Source organism: Garra rufa, chromosome 7 (genome assembly GCF_049309525.1).
Source record: "Garra rufa chromosome 7, GarRuf1.0, whole genome shotgun sequence".
In the NCBI taxonomy this organism is placed as follows: Eukaryota; Metazoa; Chordata; class Actinopteri; order Cypriniformes; family Cyprinidae; genus Garra; species Garra rufa.
In genome coordinates, this window is record NC_133367.1 from 31392020 (window position 1) to 31415796 (window position 23777).

The following is a 23777-nucleotide window of genomic DNA, read 5'->3' on the forward strand; positions in this document are numbered from 1 at the left end:
ATTGTGTTCAGGATTGTGAATCAAGACTGTATTTAAGTATTAAGGCTTGTATTGTATAGTACAGTCTTCAGGTGTCCCACAATACATGAGTTTTACAATAATCTATACAAGTATTAAGTTTTGAAGTGTGAAGAATAGAAATTTTATTGTATGCTGGCAGTTGGAGGGCAAAGCGTTGTTTTAAGCAGATTTCAGACACGTACAAGAGCTCATTATGACAAAAATCCATCTTAAGCTCTTTCAGACTTTCTGTACCTTCCTCCTACGGATGAAAGTGACTTTTGAATCATCGCTGCTTTAGAGCAAGTACAGAAAGTGCACACTTACCTTTGGATTCTCAACAGGCTCTGCGTTCTCCGCCTCCATCCTCCTTTGCTCCTGCATTATGATTTCTTTCAAATATTCGTTCACCTTGAAAATGAGTAAAACACAGAGGAGTTTTTGAGCGTCTACATACTTTAAAATCACTGCCATTCTTTTTACTACAAACAAGTGTATATTATATTGTATTACTTTATACTATATTATAACTTAATCTGGAGAACTTTAAAGGCAATTTTCTCAATATTTAGATTTTTTTCACCCTCAGATTCCAGATTTTCAAATAGTTGTATCTCGACCAAATATTGTCCTATCCTAACAAACCATACATCAATGGAAAGCTTATTTATTTTGAAAAATTGACACTTATGACTGGTTTTGTGGTCCAGGGTCACATATATTATTATATTTTTCTAACATTATATTTTCCCAAACTGGGTACTGTGAGGGAATTGTAAAGGTTTGTGAGGTGATTACAAGCTTATAATTAAAAAAAATCATACAAATGGAAAATTTGTTAAAAATAAAAATAAATAAATAAAATAAAACTCTTAGCAAAAGAAGACAAAATATTTATGTCATGCGGCAATTAACCAACATTAAACAATGGAAAATACGCAAATAGTTAAAATAAAATTGTATAAATAAAATCTGTAAAATTAAATAATATAAATAAATAATAAAAAATAACTAATAATTAATTAAACCTTAAAAATATAAAATTTAGATAAATAATAATTAAATAAAAAAATCAATAAAACAAATACAACAAACACATAAAACATTTTTAATATAATCTTTAATTATATTACATTATATTATTATAGGATTAGTGAAAAACTAATAAATATTCCATAAAAATGTAAAATTCAAATAAATAATTTTGAAATAATAAAGCAATTAAAACATAAATATTTAATATAACAATGTTTATGTGTATTATATTATATTATATTATAGGGTTTATGAGATGATGAAAAACTATAAAAAAAAATGTAAAAGTCTAATGAATAATTCTGAAATAATAAAAACAAATAAAAAGAATACAACAAATAAAACAACACAAAAACATAAATATGTAATATAATAATATTTATGTATGTGTGTGTGTGTGTGTGTGTGTGTGTGTGTGTGAATATATATATATATAGTAGTGGTGGGCCGTTATCGGCGTTAACGTGCTGCGTTAACGTGAGACTCTTATCGGGCGATAAAAAAAATATCGCCGTTAATCTATTCTCAAAGTTGGGTTGGGAGCTGGGTCTAAACTACGCAAGATATGATGACTTTCACCTTGACATTTGAGCGTGGATGATGTATACTAGTCGAATTGCACTGTAGGGGGCGAGAACGAGTCTTCAACTTCTGTGAAATTACAAATGAGACGTGCTGACATGGATGCAGTTATGAAGCCGCTTCAGGGCAGGTGCGTTCTTAGACCCTTTTTACTGGGGCACGTGAGTTATAATTTACTTTGATAATCCCGAAATAAAGACATTAAACTATATACAACAACTGAATTGACGCTTCTAAAAGCAACGCAGTTTAATGGAAGACTATGCACGCAGAAATCCATGTCCGTGCACGTCTGTGTATTTAACGGCAACGCGCACGTCGTGCAGCCTTTTGCGCAGAAGTACTTGGTTACACAAGTTTGTATAGGTAATTATGTTGTAAATGCAATTGTCAAGCAGTTTGTGATGCATTTTGGAAACAGGAGATGAGCGCCTGATCTAATGCGCCACCTGGCCCGTTCTCGAAGTCTTACTTTTAGTCATTATTTGGGTAGCACACATATTCTGAATGCCTTCAGCAGAATTCAAATTAGCCATTTTAATCTAGATTAATTCCAAGATTTAATCTAGATTAATCTAGATTCAAAAAATTTATCTATGCCCACCCCTAATATATATATATATATATATATATATATATATATATATATATTCATATCTTATATTGTTTACATCAACACTAATTAATTAAATGATAATCAAATTTTAAGAATGAAACCAAAACTCACTATTATGACAAAACTCCATATGCAAACGCACCGAAACCCCTCAAGCAAACTCTTTTGAAAGTTCACTTAATATCTTTACAACAGAAAGTCAACAAAAGAACTAGAAATTTCCCTGCAGTCCCTCATGGCCTGTTTAGCATGTGTGTGTGTGTGTGTGTGTGTGTGTGTGTGTGTGTACATGTACGGTACTGTCTTGATTTAGGCTGCCAGTTTAGCTGGCCTGCAAGGGAATGTAAACAAAAGTCCTGGGACGCCCCTCCACCGACACTCAAAGATGCCCTCAGAGATCATACATGCCGACAAGGAAATATTCAAGCCATGTTATAGTGCAACAAACCTTGAAAATATTAAATATATATTTTTTTGTTTAGTCCCGCCCTTTAGAAGCTACAGAATGTTTTCCAGAAGACAAAATAAGCTAAATTTACCCTGATGTTCAAAATCCAAAAGTTTTCACCCCATCTTTTACATAAAATATCTTATTTAGGTCAGTACTAAATTAAAAAATAACATGCATTTTGTATGATCCCTCTTTTTTTTGCTCTAATAATTAACAGTTTGCACATTCTGCAAGGTGTATGTAAACTTTTGACCCTTAACTTTGACCCTTATTTGTATTGCATTATGAATAAATTTAAGATTAATAAAAAAACAAACTACCTTATTCATCCAACTGGTGACCGCATCCTCTGTGTCGTAGGGCACGTCTCCATCCGGGTAATCGGTGGAGTATTGCTGCATGCAGGCCATCACCTTCTCCACGCTCACCGTCTCTACTGTATACGCCATCATCAGCGTGTCAATCATGGCCAGGTGGGCGCTCTATGAACCACAAAACAATGAAAAGGCCATTAAATTGCTGACACAGGCCCATTCTCCTAAATATACATACTGACAATTGTCACTCTCTCAGTTGGCAGTTAGTCATTCGTCTCTGGAGGTTGTTGCCCTGGAAACGGCAGCATTGCTCCCCCGTTGCTCGACCCAATTAGAGATAATCTTCCCTGAGATAGGACAGTCGCTCCTGCTCCTGATCCTGCTGGGGGACCCATCTTCTCGGCCTCAACATCATAAAAATACTATCTCACACACATGACGAGCGGAACTTACAGATGTGACTTCTCCTAAAAACACTTTTACTGAAATATGGATGTGGAATGAATTTTTTTTTTTTTTACAATTTCAGCTACAGATCTGATTATTTCTTAAAGGAACAGTTCTCCCAAAAACGGAAATTTGATTCACCCTCAGGTCATTTAAGATGTAGGTAAGTTTGTTTCTTCATCAGAACTGATTTAAAGAAATTTTGCATTACGTCACTTACTCACCAATTGATCCTCTGCAGTGAATGGGTGCCGTCATAATGAGAGTCCAAACAGCTGATAAAAACATCACAATAATCCACAAGTAATCTACACCACTCCAGTCCATCAATTAATGTCTTGTGAAGTGAAATACGAGTTTATAATCTATGATAATGCTTCCTCCAGTGAAACAGTCCATCCTCTGTTGTTTTCTCACATCAAAATCTACATACAGCTGAAGTCAAAAGTTTACATGCCTATTTCAGAATCTGCAAAATGTTATGGCCAAAACAAGAGGGATCATACAAAAACATGTTATTGTTTATTTGGTACTGACCTGAATAAGATATTTCACATAAAAGATGCTTACACAAAGTCCGCAAGACAAAATAATAGTTGCATTTATAAAAAATGACCCGGTTCAAAAGTTTACACACCCCTTGAATTTTAATACGGTGTTGTTACCTGATTGATCCACAGCTGCGGTTTTTGTTTAGTGATAGTTGTTTATGAGTCCCTTGTTTGACTTGAACAGTTAAACTGCCTGCTGTTCTTCAGAAAAATCCTTCAGGTCCCACAAATTCTTTGGTTTTCCAGCATTTTTGTGTATTTCAACCCTTTCCAAGAATGACTGTATGATTTTGAGATCCATCTTTCCACACTGAGGACAACTGAGGGACTCGTATGCAACTATTACGGAAGGTTCAAACACTCACTGATGCTTCAGAAGGAAAAATTATGCATTAAGAGCCAGGGGTGAAAACTTTTTTAATTTGAAGATCAGGGTAAATTTAACTTATTTTGTCTTCTGGGAAACATGTAAGTATGAAAAAAAAAAAAGATATTTAGGCAAAATAAGAAAAATGTACACACAAAAGTTTTTACCCACGGCTCATAATACATAGTGTTTCCCTCTGGAGCATCAGTGAGTGTTTTTCTCTAATAGTTGCATATGAGTCCATCAGTTGTCCTCAGTGTGAAAAGATGGATCTCAAAATCATACAGTCATCACTGGAAAGGGTTCAAACACACAAAAATACTGGAAAACCACAGAATTTGTGAGACCTGAAAGATTTTTCTGAAGAACAGCAGGCAGTTTAACTGTTCAGGACAAGGGACTCAAAAACAACTATCACAAAACAGAAAAACCAGGTAACAACACAGTATTAAGAATAAAGTGTATGTAAACTTTTGAACAGAGTCATTTTTACTATTATTTTCTCTTGTGGACTATATGTAAACATCTTTTATGTGAAATATCTTATTCAGGTCAGTACTAAATAAACAATAACATGCACTTTGTATGATTTATCTTACACAAACTCATCAATTTACTTCAGAAGGCCTTTATTAACCCCCCAGAGCTGTGTGGAGCACTTTTTATGATGGATGGACACACTTTATTGGACTTCAAAATCTCAACACCCATTCACTGCCATTATAAAGCTTGGAAGAGCCAGGACATTATTCAATATAACTCTGATTGTATTTATCTGAAAGAAAGAAGTCATACACACCTAGGATGCCTTGAGGGTGAGTAAATCATGAAGTGGATAAACAAATAAATAACTAAAAATAGCCAAACAATGGTAAATATAACCAATTTTAACACAGGACGCGTGCTTTCCCACATTGTCTAATACTGCTTTCAACATCGTCCTAAGTTTACCCATTTACAATAAACAAGCAAAACAGCGGATCATCTCCATCACAGTCACCATAACCTCTGGGTACAAGCAACTGAAAAATGAAACCCCCATCTCGACCGCAAATTAAACACTGGCTGTCTTATTAAAAGCCTCATGTGCACGAAGGGAGATAAAACACTTAAGACGGATATTGATTTTGTCTCTCTGAAACCAAACCCTGGTGAAAGAAGCTGGTGCAAAGTGGGTAAACAATGAATCAGGAAACACTGCAAGAAGAGTCGAGCCTGTCTAATAAACAGCGTTCATGTGACTGTCCTTCCAGCTGACAATTAACAGTCATTGTTAATTTATTCTATGTTTGCAGCAGAGTTATCATTATGAATGAACGTTGTTTACGCTGAATGCTCTAAATGCAGATCTTACACATTCCTCACCACTGCGCTTTTTGCTGCCTGGGACACTTTCTGACCTTTCACTGTAAATCTGAGCGTCGGTAAAGATGAACAGGTAGTTCACAATGTCACAGCGCAGCTTTTCTGTCACATCAGATGCATATGAACGCAGCTCGATGGAAAGATTCACTCTGACGGAGCCCAGTGACATTGAGTTATGCTGTTCAGTCAGCAATTTTTCTCACTTGAGTGGGTCTGATTTTTTCTCCACATGAGCTGTGACACTCCCACGTCTCATCACGGGGAATAAAACAGAAGACGGTCTGTTGCATAAGAGCTGGGCTTTTCGTTTAAGCTGATTACATTTATAAATCCCTTTATTGATTAAACATTTTGCAGTCTGAATGGTCAGAGCGTGTGCAGTGATTTGATCTTCTGGCTCGGGATGAAGATCTGTTCTTAATATGTTCAAAAGAGAGATGGGTTATTAATTTTTCCCACCAACAGTATTTTCTACGCATGCATTTATAATCACTTTCCTGTTGAAGGTCTAAAACAAACACAGCCCACCAATAGAAATTTAGGCTGTTATATAATGCAAAGCCCATGTGTCCAAAAGCAACTTTTTTATATTTATCTGTCCTTGCAGAAAGGAGGAACTGTCCTGTAATGAATTTCTTATAAAGCACTGCCCTGTGTTTCCACTCCCAGCAGTCATTGCTCTTCACAGCACTACGGATGCACAAAGAAAAACTCACATTTGGAAATAAAACCACAATTGTGGCTTAGTGTGATTATCTAAATGCAAAGATGCTGATATTTAACTAAATAAATACTGTATATTTGCTGCTTGTTTGCCCCAAAATGTTATGTCTATAAAAATATAAATATGAAATCATACTAAGTTGTTATTTTTTATTCCATAGTTATATTGATATATAATGAGATATAAAGTTTTGGCCAGACTGTACAAACAAAGACAGCAAACCTGGAACTTGAAAAAAAGAAAGAAAAGAGAACAAATAAACAAACAACAGCACAAAAGAATGAACATAACAGTATGAATAACAAAAAAAGCAAAGAAAGAAAGAAAGAAAGAACGAATGACAGTGAAAGAGCAAAAGAAATAAATAAATAAAGAACAAACAAACGACAGAACAAAAGCAATAAAATCACTTTTCACATTTTTATAATAAAAAAAACTGCATCCAAACAAAGACAGCAAACCTGGATCTCAAAAGAAAAAGAAAGAAAGAAAGAACAACAGAATGAAAGAGTGAACGTAAGAGCGAAAGAAAGATAAAAGAACGACAAAACAAAAGAGCGAAAGAATAAAAGCAAGAAAGAAAAAAGAAAGAACTAACAAACTAATAAACGACAGCAAAAGAATGAATGACAGAATAAAAGAGTGAAAGAAAGAAAGAATGACAGATAAAAGAGCGAATGAAGGACAGAACAAAACAGCAAAAGAATAAAAGCAACTGCATCCTTACAAAGACAGCAAACCTAGTTTGAAAGAAAAAAAAGGACAAACGAACGACAGAACGAAAAAGCTAGCAAACGAAAGCTAGAGATAGAAAGAACGAAAGAAAACAAAAAAGAAAGAGAACAAATTAACAAACAACAGCACAAAAGAATGAACATATCAGTATGAATGACAGAATTAAATAGCAAAAGAAGGAAAACAAGAAAGAATGAATGAAAGTGAAAGAGTTAAAGAATGAATGACAGAATGAAAGAGCAAAAGAAAGAAAGAAAGAACAAACAAACAACAGAACGAAAGAAATAAAATCACTTTTTATGAAAATAAAAAAACTGCATCCAAACAGCAAAAGAACAAGCAATCATCAGAACACAAGAGTGAACAACAGAACAAAAGAGCGAATGAATGACAGAATGAAAGAGCGAAAGAAAGATAAAGGACGAACGAATGACAGAAAGAAAAAAGACATTAAAAAAGAACGACAGAACAAAAGCGAGCAAATTACAACGAATGAGTGAAAGAAAAAACAAACAGCGAAAGAATGAACAAAAGAACAAAAGATCAACAGAACAAGAGTGAAAGAGTGAAAAACAAAAAGAACAAACGAACATCAGAACAAAAGAGCGAACAAACGATAGAATGAAAGAGCTAGCGAACGAAAGCTAGTGATAGAAAGAACGAAAGAAAGCAAAAAAGAAAGAGAACAAATTAACAAACAACAGCACAAAAGAATGAACATCAGTATGAATAACAGAATTAAATAGCAAAAGAAGGAAAGAAAGAAAGAAAGAATGAATGAAAGTGAAAGAGTTAAAGAATGAATGACAGAATGAAAGAGCAAAATAAATAAAGAAAGAACAAACAACAGAACGAAAGAAATAAAATCACTTTTTATGAAAATAAAAAAACTGCATCCAAACAAAGACAGCAAACCTGGATCTCAAAAGAAAAAGAAAGAAAGAACAACAGAATGAAAGAGTGAACGAAAGAGTGAAAGAAAGAAAGATAAACGAATGAAAGAACAACAAAACAAAAGAGCGAAAGAATAAAAGCAAGAAAGAAAAAATAAAGAACTAAGAAACTAATAAAAGACAGCAAAAGAATCAATGACAGAATAAAAGTGAAAGAAAGAAAGACAGATAAAAAAGTGAATGAAGGACAGCAAAACAGCAAAAGAATAATAGCAAGAAAGACATAAAGAAAGAACAAACAAACTAACAAACAACAGAAAGAAAAAAGAACGACAGAACGAAAGAGAGAATGAATGACATAATGAAAGAGCGAAATAAAGAACAAACAAAACAGCTAAAGAATGAACGAAAGAGTAAAAGAAAGAAAGAACTACAGATTAAAGAGTGAATGAACGACAGAATGAAAGAATGAAAGCAAGAAAAAAGAATGAACAACAGCTCTAGCCAAAGAAAGATGAACAAACGACAGAACAAGAGTGACAAAAAGGAAAGAAAGAACAAGCAATCATCAGAACACAAGAGTGAACAACAGAACAAAAGAGCGAATGAACGACAGAATGAAAGAGCGAAAGAAAGATAAAGGACGAACGAATGACAGAAAGAAAAAAGACATTAAAAAAGAACGACAGAACAAAAGCGAGCAAATGACAACGAAAGAGTGAAAGAAAAAACAAACAAACAAACAACAGCAAAAGAATGAACAAAAGAACAAAAGATCAACAGAACAAGAGTGAAAGAGTGAAAAACAAAAAGAACAAACGAACATCAGAACAAAAGAGCGAACAAACGATAGAATGAAAGAGCAAAAGAAAGCAAGAAAAAACATATGCAAACTAACAAATTACAAAAAAGAAAGAAAGAAAGAAAGAAAGAAAACAAAGTAACAAACCACATAAAAAGAAAGAATGACAGAACAAGAGCAAACGAATGACAGAAGGAAAAGGCAAAAGAAATAAAAGGAAAGAAAGAACATAAGAGCAAAAGAAAGAAAGAATGAACAAAAAGAAAGAAAGAAAGAAAAAAGCGAAAGAAAGAAAGAAAAGAGCGAATGAAAGAATGAACAAAAGAGCGAACGAAAGAATGAACAAACTAATTATTGATGGAGCAAAAGAATTGATGACAGAAGGAAAGAACGAAAGAAAATGCGTAAGAAAGACAAAAAAGAACAACAGAGCAAAAGAATGAATGACAGAATGAAAGAGCGAAAAAGCGGAAGAACGACAAAGTGAAAGAATGAACGAAAGAAAGTGAAAGAAATTGAGTGAAAGAAAGAAAAGAATAAATGAACATCATCATGAAAGAACAAATGACAGAACAAGAGAGAATGAATGACAGAATGAAAGAGCGAAAAAGCAAGACAGAAAGAGAAAAAGAAAGAACTAACAAACGAGCGAGAAAAAAGAAAGAGATATAAAGAAAGAATGAATGAATGACAGAACAAAAGTACAAAAGAAAATCTGATTTATTAAAAAAACTGCATCCCTACAAAGACAGCAAACCTACAGTTTGAAAGAAAAAAAGAACAAACAAATGACAGAACGAAAGAGCTAGCGAACGAAAGATAGAAATAATGAAAGAAAGCAAGAAAGATAGAAAGAAAAAGAACAAATGAACTAACAAACTAACAACAGAAAGAAAAAAAAAGAACAACAGAACAAAATAAACCTGATTTATTTAAATAAAAACTGCACCCTACAAACAAAAACAGCAAATCTACATTTTGGAAAAAAAAAAAAGAGAAAACAACTGACGGAACAAAAGAGCAAAAGAACGGAAGTCAGAAAGAAAGAAAAAAAACAAGAATAGAAAGTCGTTCTATTCTACTGCCTTATAATATTAGCTTTATTATATGGAATATTGCTTTACCACAGCTAATTAAACCAATTCTTTGGCCTGTAATGCTGATGGGACATAATTATAAAAATTAAATACACATTTCCTTTAAGATATAATAAACTTTTCATTAAACACCCAATTTAAAGTCATACACAATCAAATAATTCCTTTCCCACTATCAGTTCAAGGAAACCCACTCTTTGGGTCTTTGGCGTAAATTTAAGGCTGGACAATGCTGACAAGACATACCAGCCGTGACCGCTAAAAAACAGCACTGACACGTTAGAAACGGCTCTTTGTAAACAGGCTTTTGTTGGAATTGGGCTGAAGACATTCTCCTCTGGGGCTCCCTCACCACTCCAAGACTGAATCAACCACACAAAACCACATCCAGTTCTATTGGTGAAACACCTGCTCAGACATTCTCGTTTGAAAACCAAAATCCACTTCAAATATTGCAAGCACTTATTGTATAAGATGAGAGAAAGTGATTTCCTGTCATGCTGAGGTACATTTTATCTGCCGAGTCTGATTGGTGAGGACAAAAACATCATAGCTGCCAGCCAAGAAAGACACAAGCTAAGCAAAAGGCCTGAATAATGCTGATATAGCTTCGTGCAAACTTTCCTTTTAATCCTCAATTTGAAGATTACTCTTACCTTGGCTTTCTGGGATTTAAATTGCACTTTGCACTAATGGATCCACCTTGCAAGCACGCTGCCTCCCGCCTTTACAGGGCATTGCTATGGCAACAGAGCGTGTGCAAGCAGCGGGGAGAGTGGAGGGTCAGGACGGGATGTCCGCGCCACTTGCAGAGCAGGGCTAGGGGTTTCAGCCTGACCGTGACTGTTTGGGATTTGATTGAAAAGTTTGTGGGAATTAATGTAAGAATATTGACGGAAAGCTGAAGGAATAAACAGGACCTAAGCAAGTAGCTAAGCATAGCGTACGTGCGTTTAGAACCTGCTTATGTAAGAAATACAGGTTCGAAGTCTCAAAATACGGAAAAGCAGGAAATACCCAATCACCATGTGCACCCGGGGAGCCTGCATCAGTAATTACAACACAGACTTGACTTGCTTTAAATGTAAATACTTAGAAGAACTGCTGTTAAAAACCTGCATTAAAATAATACCAATTATTGCACAGAATGTTATCAAATCAAATCTAGAACCTAATCCTATAAAAAAGTACTACAAATTTTGTAGTGTTTACATTTTATTTGGGAGAATTTCAAAAAGTGGGAAAGTAGGAAAAACCCAATCACCATGTGCGCCCTTGAAGCCTGCATCAATTTCAAGATTTTCCGAATGTATCGCAATTCTTTCTCTTTTGAACAAGAATTGCAGTGCACTGTATTTTAAATTCCTCTAATATTGTAGAGGAATTAAAAGTACATTCCCCCAGTAAAATGCAGTTGTTGTTTTTTAAGATTCACATTTAATTAGAAATTTTTAAAAAAATGTCAGAAAGCAGGAAATACCCAATCACCATGTGTGTCCTGGGAACCTGCATTAATATAATAACAATTATTGCACAGAATGTTTTTATATCAAATCTAGAACCTAATCCTATAAAAAGTACTACCTCTATTCATGATCAACAAGCACTGACGCCAAGAGTCAAGAACACTAGTTACTATTGATAACTGATAATATTTAATATTCTACAGAGGTTAAATGTACAATTTCCCAATAAATCACACCAAATTTTGTGGAGATTCTCATTTTATTAGGAAGAATTTCAAAAAGCGGGAAAGTAGGAAAAACCCAATCACCATGTGCACCCTTGGAGCCTGCTACATTAAATTTACTTGAATCAAATCTAAATACATGAACCTAACTGCAAAAAGTAAAGGAATAGTTTCAAAATGCAAAATATAAAATTAGATATCATTTACTCACCATTACGCATTCAAATATAATATTTAATATTAGAGAAGAATTAAACATATACTGTAGTACCCCAATAAATCACCATAATCTTGTGTAGAGATCTCCATTTTATAAGGAAGAACCTCAAAAAAAGGAAAAGCAGGAAACACCCAATCACCATGTGCACCCTGGGAGCCTGCATCTGTATACTAATAATTCTAACAGAATTTACTCTAATTAAAATCTAATTACAAAACCTAATAACAAAAAGTACTACCTCCATTCACGATCGTCAAGCACTGATGCCAAGAGACAGGAAGTAGGTCAAGTGTGCATACGGCGCTGGTTTGTGAATTATGCAGAAGTCTATGTCTCGAACGCAATAACTTTACTTCGGCTTCATGCCATGCAGATGTATGTGAACTACATATAAAATGAGTTCTTGGACTGCTCAAAACTGAGGCGGGTTAACTTTAAGTAATATAGTCGCTGCATTGTATCACTGTTCATTTTCTGTATAAATTCTCCAGAAATAAAATGTTCTCAGTGCCGTCACATTGTCAGTTCCCTACCGTGCATGTATGTAAATAACATCCATCCCTGAGGAGCCCACAGCACTAAATATGACTCTCTTATTGTCTGCCAGCACCAAACATAGCGTCATGTCACTGACAGGCTGCATACTTACATCTCTGCTGTTATAATTTGTACTTGTCAAAACATTCATTAGTCTTAATTAAGCACAATTCATTCTCAGAGTAAAGACGCAGAGCTACTGATCTCTATGGACTGAGCAGTTTGTACCAACATGAAGAAACGCCATTACATACCAAAAATCGTATACATAAACACAGCAGTTCTTTCTGGTCTTCAAATCTGATTGGCTGAGGAGTGCGATATTCTAGTGATAACAGAACTCCAAGCATTTCGCCATTTGTATCACTCCACTCTTGTATCCATTCGATTTCTTCTTCTTCTTCCGTTTCTTCCACTCAAGTCTATGGCAGCCCATAGAATCGCTTGCGGGAATGTTATGAAATTTGGTACACTGATCGAAAACAGTCGCAATATTAACCACAGCAAGTTTGAAGTCTCTAACTCAAACACTTTTTTTTAAACCAAATTTTTACTCATGTTTATGCTAATAACTTTGAACAGTACGGTCTAGAAGGAAAATTTTGTTCCTCTGTATCCTTGGCTCATGCCGAGTCGAACGAACACCGCTCTAGATGGTTTGTCTGATTTTCACCAAAATTGTCTCAGATCATCTTCAGAACATGCTGACAAAAAGTTATGGAATTCAAGTTGATTAGTCGAACCGCTCTCGACTAATGCATGAACGAATTATACGAGGAATATGCAAAAATGGATGTGAGGCTACATCTCTGCAATGGTTTGGCGTATTGAGACTAAACTGTGTGTTATAACAAGCATGACCCGAGGCTACCTGCACAGTTTCTGAGCAGCACCACCTAGTGGTCATGAGATATGAAAAATGGCTATTTTTGCTAATAACTTCTAAAAGTTTTAGCCAAAAATCAGAAAACCAGTCTGTTTAGATTCGGAGGAGCATGCATAGTCGAACCATACTCAATGTCAGCCATTTTGGGTGTCGGCCATTTTGAATTTTATCGAATTTTATCTTTTACAAACACATTGGCATATTGTTACAAAACTCTGTATGTGTCTTCGGCACCATGCCCTGACAGTATTTATAAAGTTTGGGGGCCATCTTTTGGCCAAAAGTTATAAAGAAATTTCAAAAAATGCAAATAACATTTGATTAAAATTGGCCTATTGTAATGAAAGTGATCTCAATATATTCCTTGGGTCATGCCAAGAACATCGATACCAATTATGGCAAAATTGTCCAAGCTTCCTGTCCGCCATTTTTAATAATGTTGAAAACCTACTTTTTCTAACTCCTCCTAGGTTGTTGGTCCGACTTTCACCCTCGGATCATCTTTAGACCATGCTGACATTAATTTATGGATTTCATGTCGAAATACGCAACAGTTTTTGTTTAAACATCAACAAATTAGCTGGAAAGATGCCAAACTGCATCTGCTGCTGTATCTCTGCAAAGCTTTGACATATTTACACCGAACTTTGTAGGTGCCATTGTCACCTCACACTGCCCACGCCACATCAATTTGGTAACAGCAGCACCTATTGGTCAAGAGCAGTAAACCATTAATTAACCATTAATTATGAAATGTCTAAAAATGCTAATAACTTTTGATTGCATTAGCCTAGGGCTGGGCGATTTGGCCTAAAATCAAAATCTCGATTAATTGAACATTTTAACCCGATTACGATTAATGAACGATTATTTTATTCATTAATAAAATTATATTTAATTATATTTAAATAATATTTATTTTTTTGCCCTCATAGTTCACTGACAAATTTTGTACAGTAAATATGCGCACATTTTACAAGTGAGACATTTTTGAATGAAGGGTGCACACACTATCTACTATCTATGATTATTTATTGAACATCAGTGTTGAACAACTGAAACTAAAGCACACATTGCTTAAAACGAAAAGTCACATTTTTCTTAAATTAGTGAAAATAAATAACTTTCACTTTTAAAAACAAAATAAATTATTTATAAAATAATAATAAATATTAAAAGTAGAAAATAAGCAGTATCTCTAAATAAAATTACTCTTGTATATCCTGTAAATACTTTTTACTGTATAAATACTGCTTAAGCTCTCCATCGACATGTCGGAGGAATAACGTAACGTAACGGAGCGGGGTCACGTGACTCCACACGCAGTAATGTTTTTAAAGGGAAAGTAATTGAAATAATTGACCTGGAAAAATTTGATCGATTATAGGTTCTGAATGTCGATTTCGATTACTTTTCGATTAATCGCCCAGCCCTACATTAGCCTATTGTAATTGAACGAACTTCCTGTCAGCCATTTTGATTAATGTTGAAAACCTACTTTTCGAACTCATCCTAGACTGTTAGTCCAATCATCAGATCGTGTTCAGACTATGCTGACATGTCGATAGACGAAACCATATTCGTACAGCGCTGCAACAAATGCATGGCACGATTCCAAAATGACTCTGAGGCTGTATCTCTGCAAAGCTTTGACATATTGACGCCAAAATAAATAATACTGTTTTTGTTACAGACTGTAGTTTTAACAGTTTTTAGGTGAGAATGTACTTGTTTAGACTTAAAATATGAGGTTTGTTAATAAAAATCTATTTGAAAATTAGTTTCAACGTTTTTGGAGATGTGAGCTCCAGGGCGTCAGCGGCCATTTAGCTCTCATGAACCCACCGCGAGCAGCCTCATCTCAGCTAGATCTTCTGGGATTTGCCGCTGGCTCTGTCTCTATGGTTAAACATGAGATAAAATTTGCTTTAGGTAAATCTGACGGGCAGTCTTTGGTCCCAGTAATCTATTATTTGTTCCAGAGCAAATAATTTTGGCTGAGGGCAAAACCTCATCACGTTACATTAAATATATACATATATTTTCTAAATGTTTTATTGCATCTGTGCATGTTGTTTGTTTGAGTACAACACAATGGCTATTATGATATTTTTTTTCTCACTGTGGCGTGACTATGTGGGTGAGAGTGTGAGCTGCGTATGTGTGCGTATATGTATGTATTTCTGAGTGAGTCTATAATGTAGAATGAATGCGGGGTTGTGTGTGGGTGGGCGGCAGCTGCAGGAGCGAATACGATTCTTCAGCAGAGAGAGAGAGACACACACACAGAGAGAGATGATAAAGCAATAAAGACATTTTTCCTTTAGATTTTCCTTACAAGTTTCAATTAAAGAGTTACATTTCAAAAACTTCCTATGCAGCCCATTTATGCTAAATAAGAATGTCATTATGATGACAGAGCTATAAACACATACCACACCATAACATATCACTGTCCAATCACAAGAGAGGTTGTTTGTATACATTAAATGTAGCAGTCTTAAAGGTACAGTAGCAAAAATGCTGTTTTGAACCCTTATATGATAAAGCACTTTACTGTCAAGACCATTTCAATGCACAGGCAGATGTATCTCTGATCACCTCACGGAACTCTGACAGGTTTTGCCTCTCACAAATCCAAAATAGAAGCCCGGCTGAATTATTGATGGCAAAACGCCGCAGTCGTTCAGTTGGTGCAGTCAAACCTTATTAATGTGTGAGGAAGTTTCTGCAAAACAGCAGGACACTGTCATCACAATCAAAACACTGTCCCATCAACTTCATCCCAACAAACAGGAGAAAAGCTAGGTAGACTGCCTCTAAAAGTAGCATTTTTAATACAAATTTTGGTCCATATCAATAACCACTAACTGAAATAATATAATTTGCATTTAGTACTGACTTGAATAAGATATTTCACATGAAATACATATAGTCCACAAGAGAGAACAATAGTTGAATTTATAAAAATGACCCCGTTCAAAAGTTTACATACACCTGATTTTTAATACTGTGTTGTTACCTGAATGATGCTGTGTTTTTTGTTTGTTTTTTTGGTGATAGTTGTTCATGAGTCCCTTGTTTGTCCTGAACAGTTAAACTGCCTGCTGTTCTTCAAAAAAAATCTTCAGGTCCCACAAATTCTGTGGTTTTTCAGCATTTTTGTGTATTTAAACCCTTTCCAACAATGACTGTATGATTTTGCGATCCATCTTTTCACACTGAGGACAACTGAGGGACTTATACGCAACTATTACAGAAGGTTCAAACGCTCACTGATGCTCTAGAAGGAAACACAATGCATTAAGAGCCAGGGGGTGAAAACTTTTGAACAGAATGAAGATGTGTACATTTTTCCTAGTTTCCCTAAATATCTTTTTTTATTATTTAGTACTGCCGTTCAGAAGCTACAAAAGATACCTACAGTATTAAATCAGCCTAAGATAGATTGTTAGAAAGAGTTGAAATACACAAAAATGCTGAAAAACCAAAAAATTTGTCAGACCTGAAGCATTTTTCTGAAGAACAGCGGGCAGTTTAACTGTTCAGGAAAAACAAGGGACTCATGAGCATTATCACTAAACAAAAAAACACATTCAGGCAACAACACAGTATTACGAATCAAGTTTTGAACGGGGTCATTTTTATAAATTCAACTATTATTTTCTCTTGTAGACTATGTAAATGTCTTTTATGTGAAATATCTCATTCAGGTCAGTACTAAATAAAAATGATCATGCATTTTGTATGATCCCTCTTATTTTGGTAAAATAATTAACATTTTGCAGATTCTCCAAGGTATTGTATTCGTTGGAAAGAAGAAAGTCATTTAAACCTATCTACGTTGTGAGTAAAGAGAATGGAACTAAAGATAGAATTGTTTACTACATGCAAAAAATTAAAAAAATATATTAAAAGATTTTAGATTACATTTAAAAACTGGCAGATCTATCAATAATTGAAAACCATTATGCCAGTGCAATCCATAAAAACATATAACCAATTGTTACACCACAGCACCAACATAATGTAGGGTTAAACTTCAGCGTTATTAGATGAAAAGCAATAACTGAGACTTGACAACAATAACTCAAAGTCAAGTGTAAAACCTTTTTACACTCAGTTTATAATGCAAAGACTGCAGTATTTTCTCAAAACGGGTACAGCCACAAAGCTGAAAAACCCGCCCCCCAGAGCGCCAGGCTAAACAGGTTAAAGTGGAGCACAGGAAGACTGTCAGATCTTGCAGTCAGGCAGCTTACTTTAGCCGAGCAGACAGATGGACGGCTTTCTGACGCTAATGAGGATTTGTGGGCTCTGAGTTGGAGATGCTGAAACCACTGTAAAGGCTGGGATCAATGAGCGCAGCTATGTGGTTGGCTACATACAGATACAATAGCTTTGGGACTTTAAATTGTAGAGAAATAACAACAATAGCAGTGTGACGTGATCCTTTAATATAATAAAATAATCAATTCGTCATGGGGTGCAGAGAATATAGTAACTAAGATCATTATTGGCACTATGCAAAATGGTCCTTCACACAGCGCAGAGATTGTTTGCAATGATATGTGTTCGGTTGAGGATGAGGAAGCCAGAGGCACAGCAAACAGCGGCGCGGTAATTAAATATCAACAGGAAGTCGCTCACACAACAACAGAAGTCTTTATGTCTTTAAAGCAGATGCTATGAGCCTGAAATACATCTTTGATTAAACACATTTTATTTCTGTAATGTGATGCAGGCTATATCTAGAGCATATTGGATATGGGTTGAAATTTAATTGAGTACATTAATTGTTTTTTCATATTTATTATTTATATATGATAAGTAAGATTTAACCACATTCGAAAAATCTGAAAGGGCAGGTTCTCTCACCATCTGAATGGGTTTCTTTTGCAGGTCTCTCTCGGTCACTAGTCTCTCCTGGTCGGTGACGTACAGGCCCTTCTGAGCCAGAGCCTGGATGACAGCATCATGACCCAGCAGAGGTTTGACAGCATCGCTCTTTAAAATCAGACTTCCTGCTCGGCAGTACAGTTCAGCTGACAGCAGCAGGCCCACCACTGGAGGCTTCAGGTGCTCCTGATCATACTGGTCCTTGTAGAAGGGCTCGTTCAGATCTTCTGGAACACTGTCTGCAAGATGACAGGAACACAATAATGTTACCCCTTTTGTATTGAATAGAAATGTTTCAGACTGTACATTATAATGTTGTGATACCTAAATTCACTTCAGCATTTTAATTATTTTTTAAACATTTATTGGTCATTGGCGATAACATAGAAAACTGTGGATTATCACCGGTGGTATTTAAATCTAAATACATTCTAATAATCAAATTAATTAGTCACTCCAGTTTAAGCATGTACACAATCACAGAACACAGCGCAAAATCAGCAAAACGTTTTAGCAATCCTGCGTAAATTGCAATTTAACCACAATATAATTGCAAAACGCACAAAGATTTATTGTTAAAAAATGTTATTATTACGTCTTGTAGCAATTTCTTTATTCATTTAGACTAAATAGCATAGAACCTCAATATCGGCTGTTTATCGGTTACTGGCCTTAACATAAAAATAATTATCGGCTTATTAGCATTGGTATTGAAACAAATATATAAGGTTTCAGATAATTCGGCTCCTCTAGTGTTTAACAATTTTGCGATCGCGGAATACAATGCAAAATTGACAAAATGTCAATGTTTTTTGCAATTCTGCATAATTCGTAATTTAACACAAAACAATTGTAAAATGCTAAAAAAATTATTGACATGTTTCTGTAACAAAGAAATATTAATTCATGAGAAAATATGATGCAAAATTCACGTTTTAAAGCATTTTTTATTTATTTATTTAGACAAAATAGCATATAACTGATAACGGCTGTTTATCGGTTACTGGCTGTAACATAAAAATAATTATTTATCGGCTTATTAGCATTGGCATTTAAACAAATATATAAGATTCATCAGATTAATCAGCACCTCTAGTTTTCGCAATTTAGCGATTGCGGAATACAATGCAAAACTGACAAAATGTCAATGTTTTTTGCAATCCCGCATTATTCGTAATTTAAACACAAAATAATTTCAAAACGCTAAAACATTTATTGACATGTTTCTGTAACAAAGAAATATTCATGGATGAGAAAATAAGATGCAAAATTCAAGTTTTGAAGCATTTTTAAAAATGTATTTAGACACAATAGCATAGAACTCTGATATCGGCTGTTTATCGGTTACTGGTTGTAACAAAAATAATTATCGGCTTACTATCATTGATATTTAAACAAATATATAAGGTTTATCAGGTTAATCGGCCCCTCTAGTTTCCGCAATTCTGCGATCACGGAATACAATGCAAAATTGACAAAATCTCAATGTTTTTTGCAATTCCGCATAATTTGTAATTTAACACAAAACAATTGTAAAATGCTAAAAAATGTATTGACATGTTTCTGTAACAAAGAAATATTCATGAATGAGAAAATAACATGCAAATTTCACATTTTGAAGCATTTTTAAAAATATATTTAGACAAAATAGCATAGAACCTTAATATCGGCTGTTTATCGGTTACTGGCTTTAAAATAAAAATAATTAGGCTTATTAGCATTGGTATTTAAACAAATATATAAGGTTCATTAGATTAATTGGCTCCTCTAGTTTTAACAATTCTGCAATCGCGGAATACAATGCAAAATTGACAAAATGTCAGTGTTTGTTGCAATTCCGCATAATTCGTAATTTAACACAAAACAATTGTAAAATGCTAAAAAAATGTATTGACATGTTTCTGTAACAAAGAAATATTCATTAATGAGGAAATATGATGCAAAATTCACGTTTTGAAGAATTTCTTTTATTTATTTAGACAAAATAGCATAGAACTCTAATATCGGCTGTTTATCAGTTACTGGCTGTAACATAAAAATAATTATTTATCGGCTTATTAGCATTGGCATTTAAACAAATATATAAGATTCATCAGATTAATCAGTACTTCTAGTTTTCGCAATTTAGCGAATGCGGAATACAATGCGAAATTGACAAAATGTCAGTTTTTTTTGCAATCCCGCATAATTCATAAACACAAAATAAATGCAAAACAATTGTTTGTGCATGCATGAATGAGATAATAAGACACAAAATTCATTCTGTAGCATTTAGAAAGACTTGAAATTTTATTTATTTAGAATTTTTTTAATATAACTGTAATATCAGCTATTTATCGGTTATTGGCCTTAACATAAAAACTGTTATCGGCGTATCACCGCTGGTATTTAAATCAGTTTTCACAATAGCACAGAACTGTAATATCAGCTGTTTATCAGTTATTGGCCTTAACATAAAAATAATTAATGGCTTATTAGCATTAGAATTTAAACATAAAAATATAAGATTCATATATAAGTCCCACTAGTTTTCACGGAATACAATGCAAAATTGACAAAATGTCAGTTTTTTTGCAATCCCGCATAATCCTTATTTGAACAAAATAATTGCAAAAAGCACAAAAAATTATTCACATGTTTGTGTAACAAAAAATACGCATGAATGAGACAATAAGAGGCAAAATTCAGTTGTAGCATTTAAAAAGACTATTATCGATTTCTCCAATTAGCATAATTTGCAATTTGACCACAAAATAACCGCAAAAAACTATAGACATGCTTGTGTAACAAAGAAATATGCATGAATGATAAAATAAGATGCAACATTTTGTAGTAATGTAGAAATAATAATATAGAAATAAGTATAGGCTTATTAGCGTTGGTATTTAAACATAAATCAATAAGATTAATCATATTAATCAGTCCCTGTAGTTTTCGCAATGCTGCAATCACAAATACAACGCAAAATTACCAAAATGGCAGTTTTTTTTGCAATCCCGCATAATTCACAATTTAACCACTAAATAATTACAAAGTTACTGACATGTTTGTGTAACAAAGAAACATGCATGAATGAGAAATAAAGACACAAAATGGACATTCTGTAGTACTTCAAAAGACAGATTTTTTTTTGGTAATTTTGTTTATTTATAAAACAGTAAAGAATTGTAATATTGGTGTATTATCAGTTATTGGCCTTAATATAGAAATATAGAAAACTATCGGCTTATTAGTGTTGGAATTTAAACATAAATACATACGATTCATCATATAAATCAGTTCCTCAAGTTTCTTGCAATTCAACGCAAAATTGACAAAATTCACAATTTAACCAGAAAACCAACTCAATTCTCAATGTAGTTGCTTCTTTGTTCTCATTTTGAATAACAACAACAAAAAATAAATAAATAAAGTAACTATATCTTTTTTTTTTTTTAATTATGTGTCAGAATTTTTCAAGACGTAGAAACAAACTATAAGCTATATTTTTTTATTGTTTGCCATTGTAGTACCCTAACTTTCCACAAAATTCTGGAAATTACCACCACAAGATCTGATCGCAAAAAAATCACAAACATTTTGTAAAATCCTAGTGGGACTGATTATTTCCTGCACTTATCAAGACACCTTCACTCTGTTATATCATAGAACAGCTGATGCGGTGGGATTTTATTAGATTTTTTCTGAAGATCAAAGTAGTTTTCATCTTGAGGACAGCTAAATATAGCTAATGCTCGGTGTTTTCCGTTCCTCAGTGCAAGTGTAATTTACTCTCAGCCGGGAAGATGAAGGAAAGGAGAAAGCCCTTAAAGGAAGCGAGACGGTGTCTACCACACAGCTACAAAATCAAAAATATCATTAACACGAGTTCACACGTCGACAGAATAAATGGGTTCACAGATCCGAATGAGGTCACCGTATCCATGGAGAACCGAGATGTTTAGCTATTTATGGAGATGGGTGAGAGTTTGGGAGAACGCTTGTATGCTTATTACCTGCACATGCTTTCAATTTTAAGCATTAGGCATTAGACTTGATTATGGTAACAGCAAAACAGATTGAAACCATTCTGTAGATGTTGACAATATGCAAAACCGATCTTTAATGTTAAATAATACCTTTGACCAAAGCTTTTAAAATAGGTCTATATGATAAAACAATAGATCAAACATTGCACTGATGGTATCAGAGGCACAAGGCGTTGACGATGCAAGTCAAAAATATGAGTGTGTCGAGCCGGGCCACGGTTGCCATGGCAACAATAGGGAGGATGATCGATTCCCCTGCTGTACCTATGTATCCAGGAGCTCCTCACGAGCCTCATCAAAGACAGATGGAGAGAGAGGAACTACACAGGTGCTTAGACCCTGGCAATATGTCCAATATCATGATGATGATTCACTGTGTTTTTTGCCGACGATATAAAATGAAGTAATTCCAATGGTTTTAATACACTTTGTAATTCATTTACAAGTGGGTTAAAGTGAATGAGATTAAACAATTCATTTGCATGGCATTTTGCGATGTAATGAAATTTTTTTAACCATGTGTAGAAAAAAAAAGTTTTTAAAATATATATTCTTACTGTATTTAACTATATATTTTAGTGCATTTAATTTAAAAAATGTATTAAAAAACATAACTTTTTTTTAAGTATATAAACATATGTATCTATCTATTATTAAAAGCCTTACAAATTTAACAAAAATCATTTTTTTTAATTATATTTGAATGTTTTGCCTCTTAAAATAAATTGGTAAATATCTATAATTAAATATATTAGATAATATGTTTATGATTTACCTAAAACTAAATTATGCCTCGTATTTTTACATAATTTCACATAGAATGTCTACTGTACATAAATGTTTATTTTTACATATTTTATATGTAGATATATTTTCTTCAGATCAGTTGAATATGCACATTTCAGTTGATTTTTTTTACATGGCATTTTTGATTAAATTAAATGTGTTTTATTGAAAATTGTAATAGAACAATCTATCTGTTTCTTAAAATACATAAATATAAAAGTTCACATACATTATTAAAAGCCTTGCAAATGTAACAAAAATCATTTTATTACATTTTAATGAACATTTTGCCTTATAAAAAAAACATATGTTTATGATTAAAAAAAAAACAACTTCAAAATTCCACAGACTTCCAGACATATTTTACATAGAATATATATATATATATATTCTATTTATTTATTTTTTGTGCATTTAATTAAAAAATGGTATTATTAATTTGTTTTAATTACATTTGAATGTTTTACCTTATAAAATAAAATGCTAAATATATATAATTAAATAAACAGTCAAGCCCGAAATTATTCATACCCCTGGCAAATTCTGACTTAAAGTTACTTTTATTCAACCAGCAAGTTTTTTTTTTTGACCAGAAATGACACAGGCTTCTCCCAAAAGATAATTAGACAATGTACAAGAGGCATTATTGTGGGAAAAAATATTTCTCAGCTTTTATTTACATTTGAACAAAAAGTGGCATGTCCAAAATTATTCATACCCTTTGCAAACTGTCACAGTCTATGGGAAAA

General features: G+C 33.7%; 1 protein-coding gene across 1 annotated transcript in view; it reads right to left on the bottom strand.

Moving 5' to 3' along the window:
* camsap2a (calmodulin regulated spectrin-associated protein family, member 2a) overlaps positions 1-23777 on the bottom strand; it is a 49664-nt gene that overhangs the window by 20548 nt on the left and 5339 nt on the right. Inside the window, exons 2-4 of the mRNA XM_073843669.1 lie at positions 18194-18453; positions 3005-3166; positions 328-411 (exon numbers count right to left, since the gene is read on the bottom strand). Coding sequence (XP_073699770.1) covers positions 328-411; positions 3005-3166; positions 18194-18453 — 506 coding nt within the window. The remainder of the gene's footprint in view (positions 1-327; positions 412-3004; positions 3167-18193; positions 18454-23777) is intronic.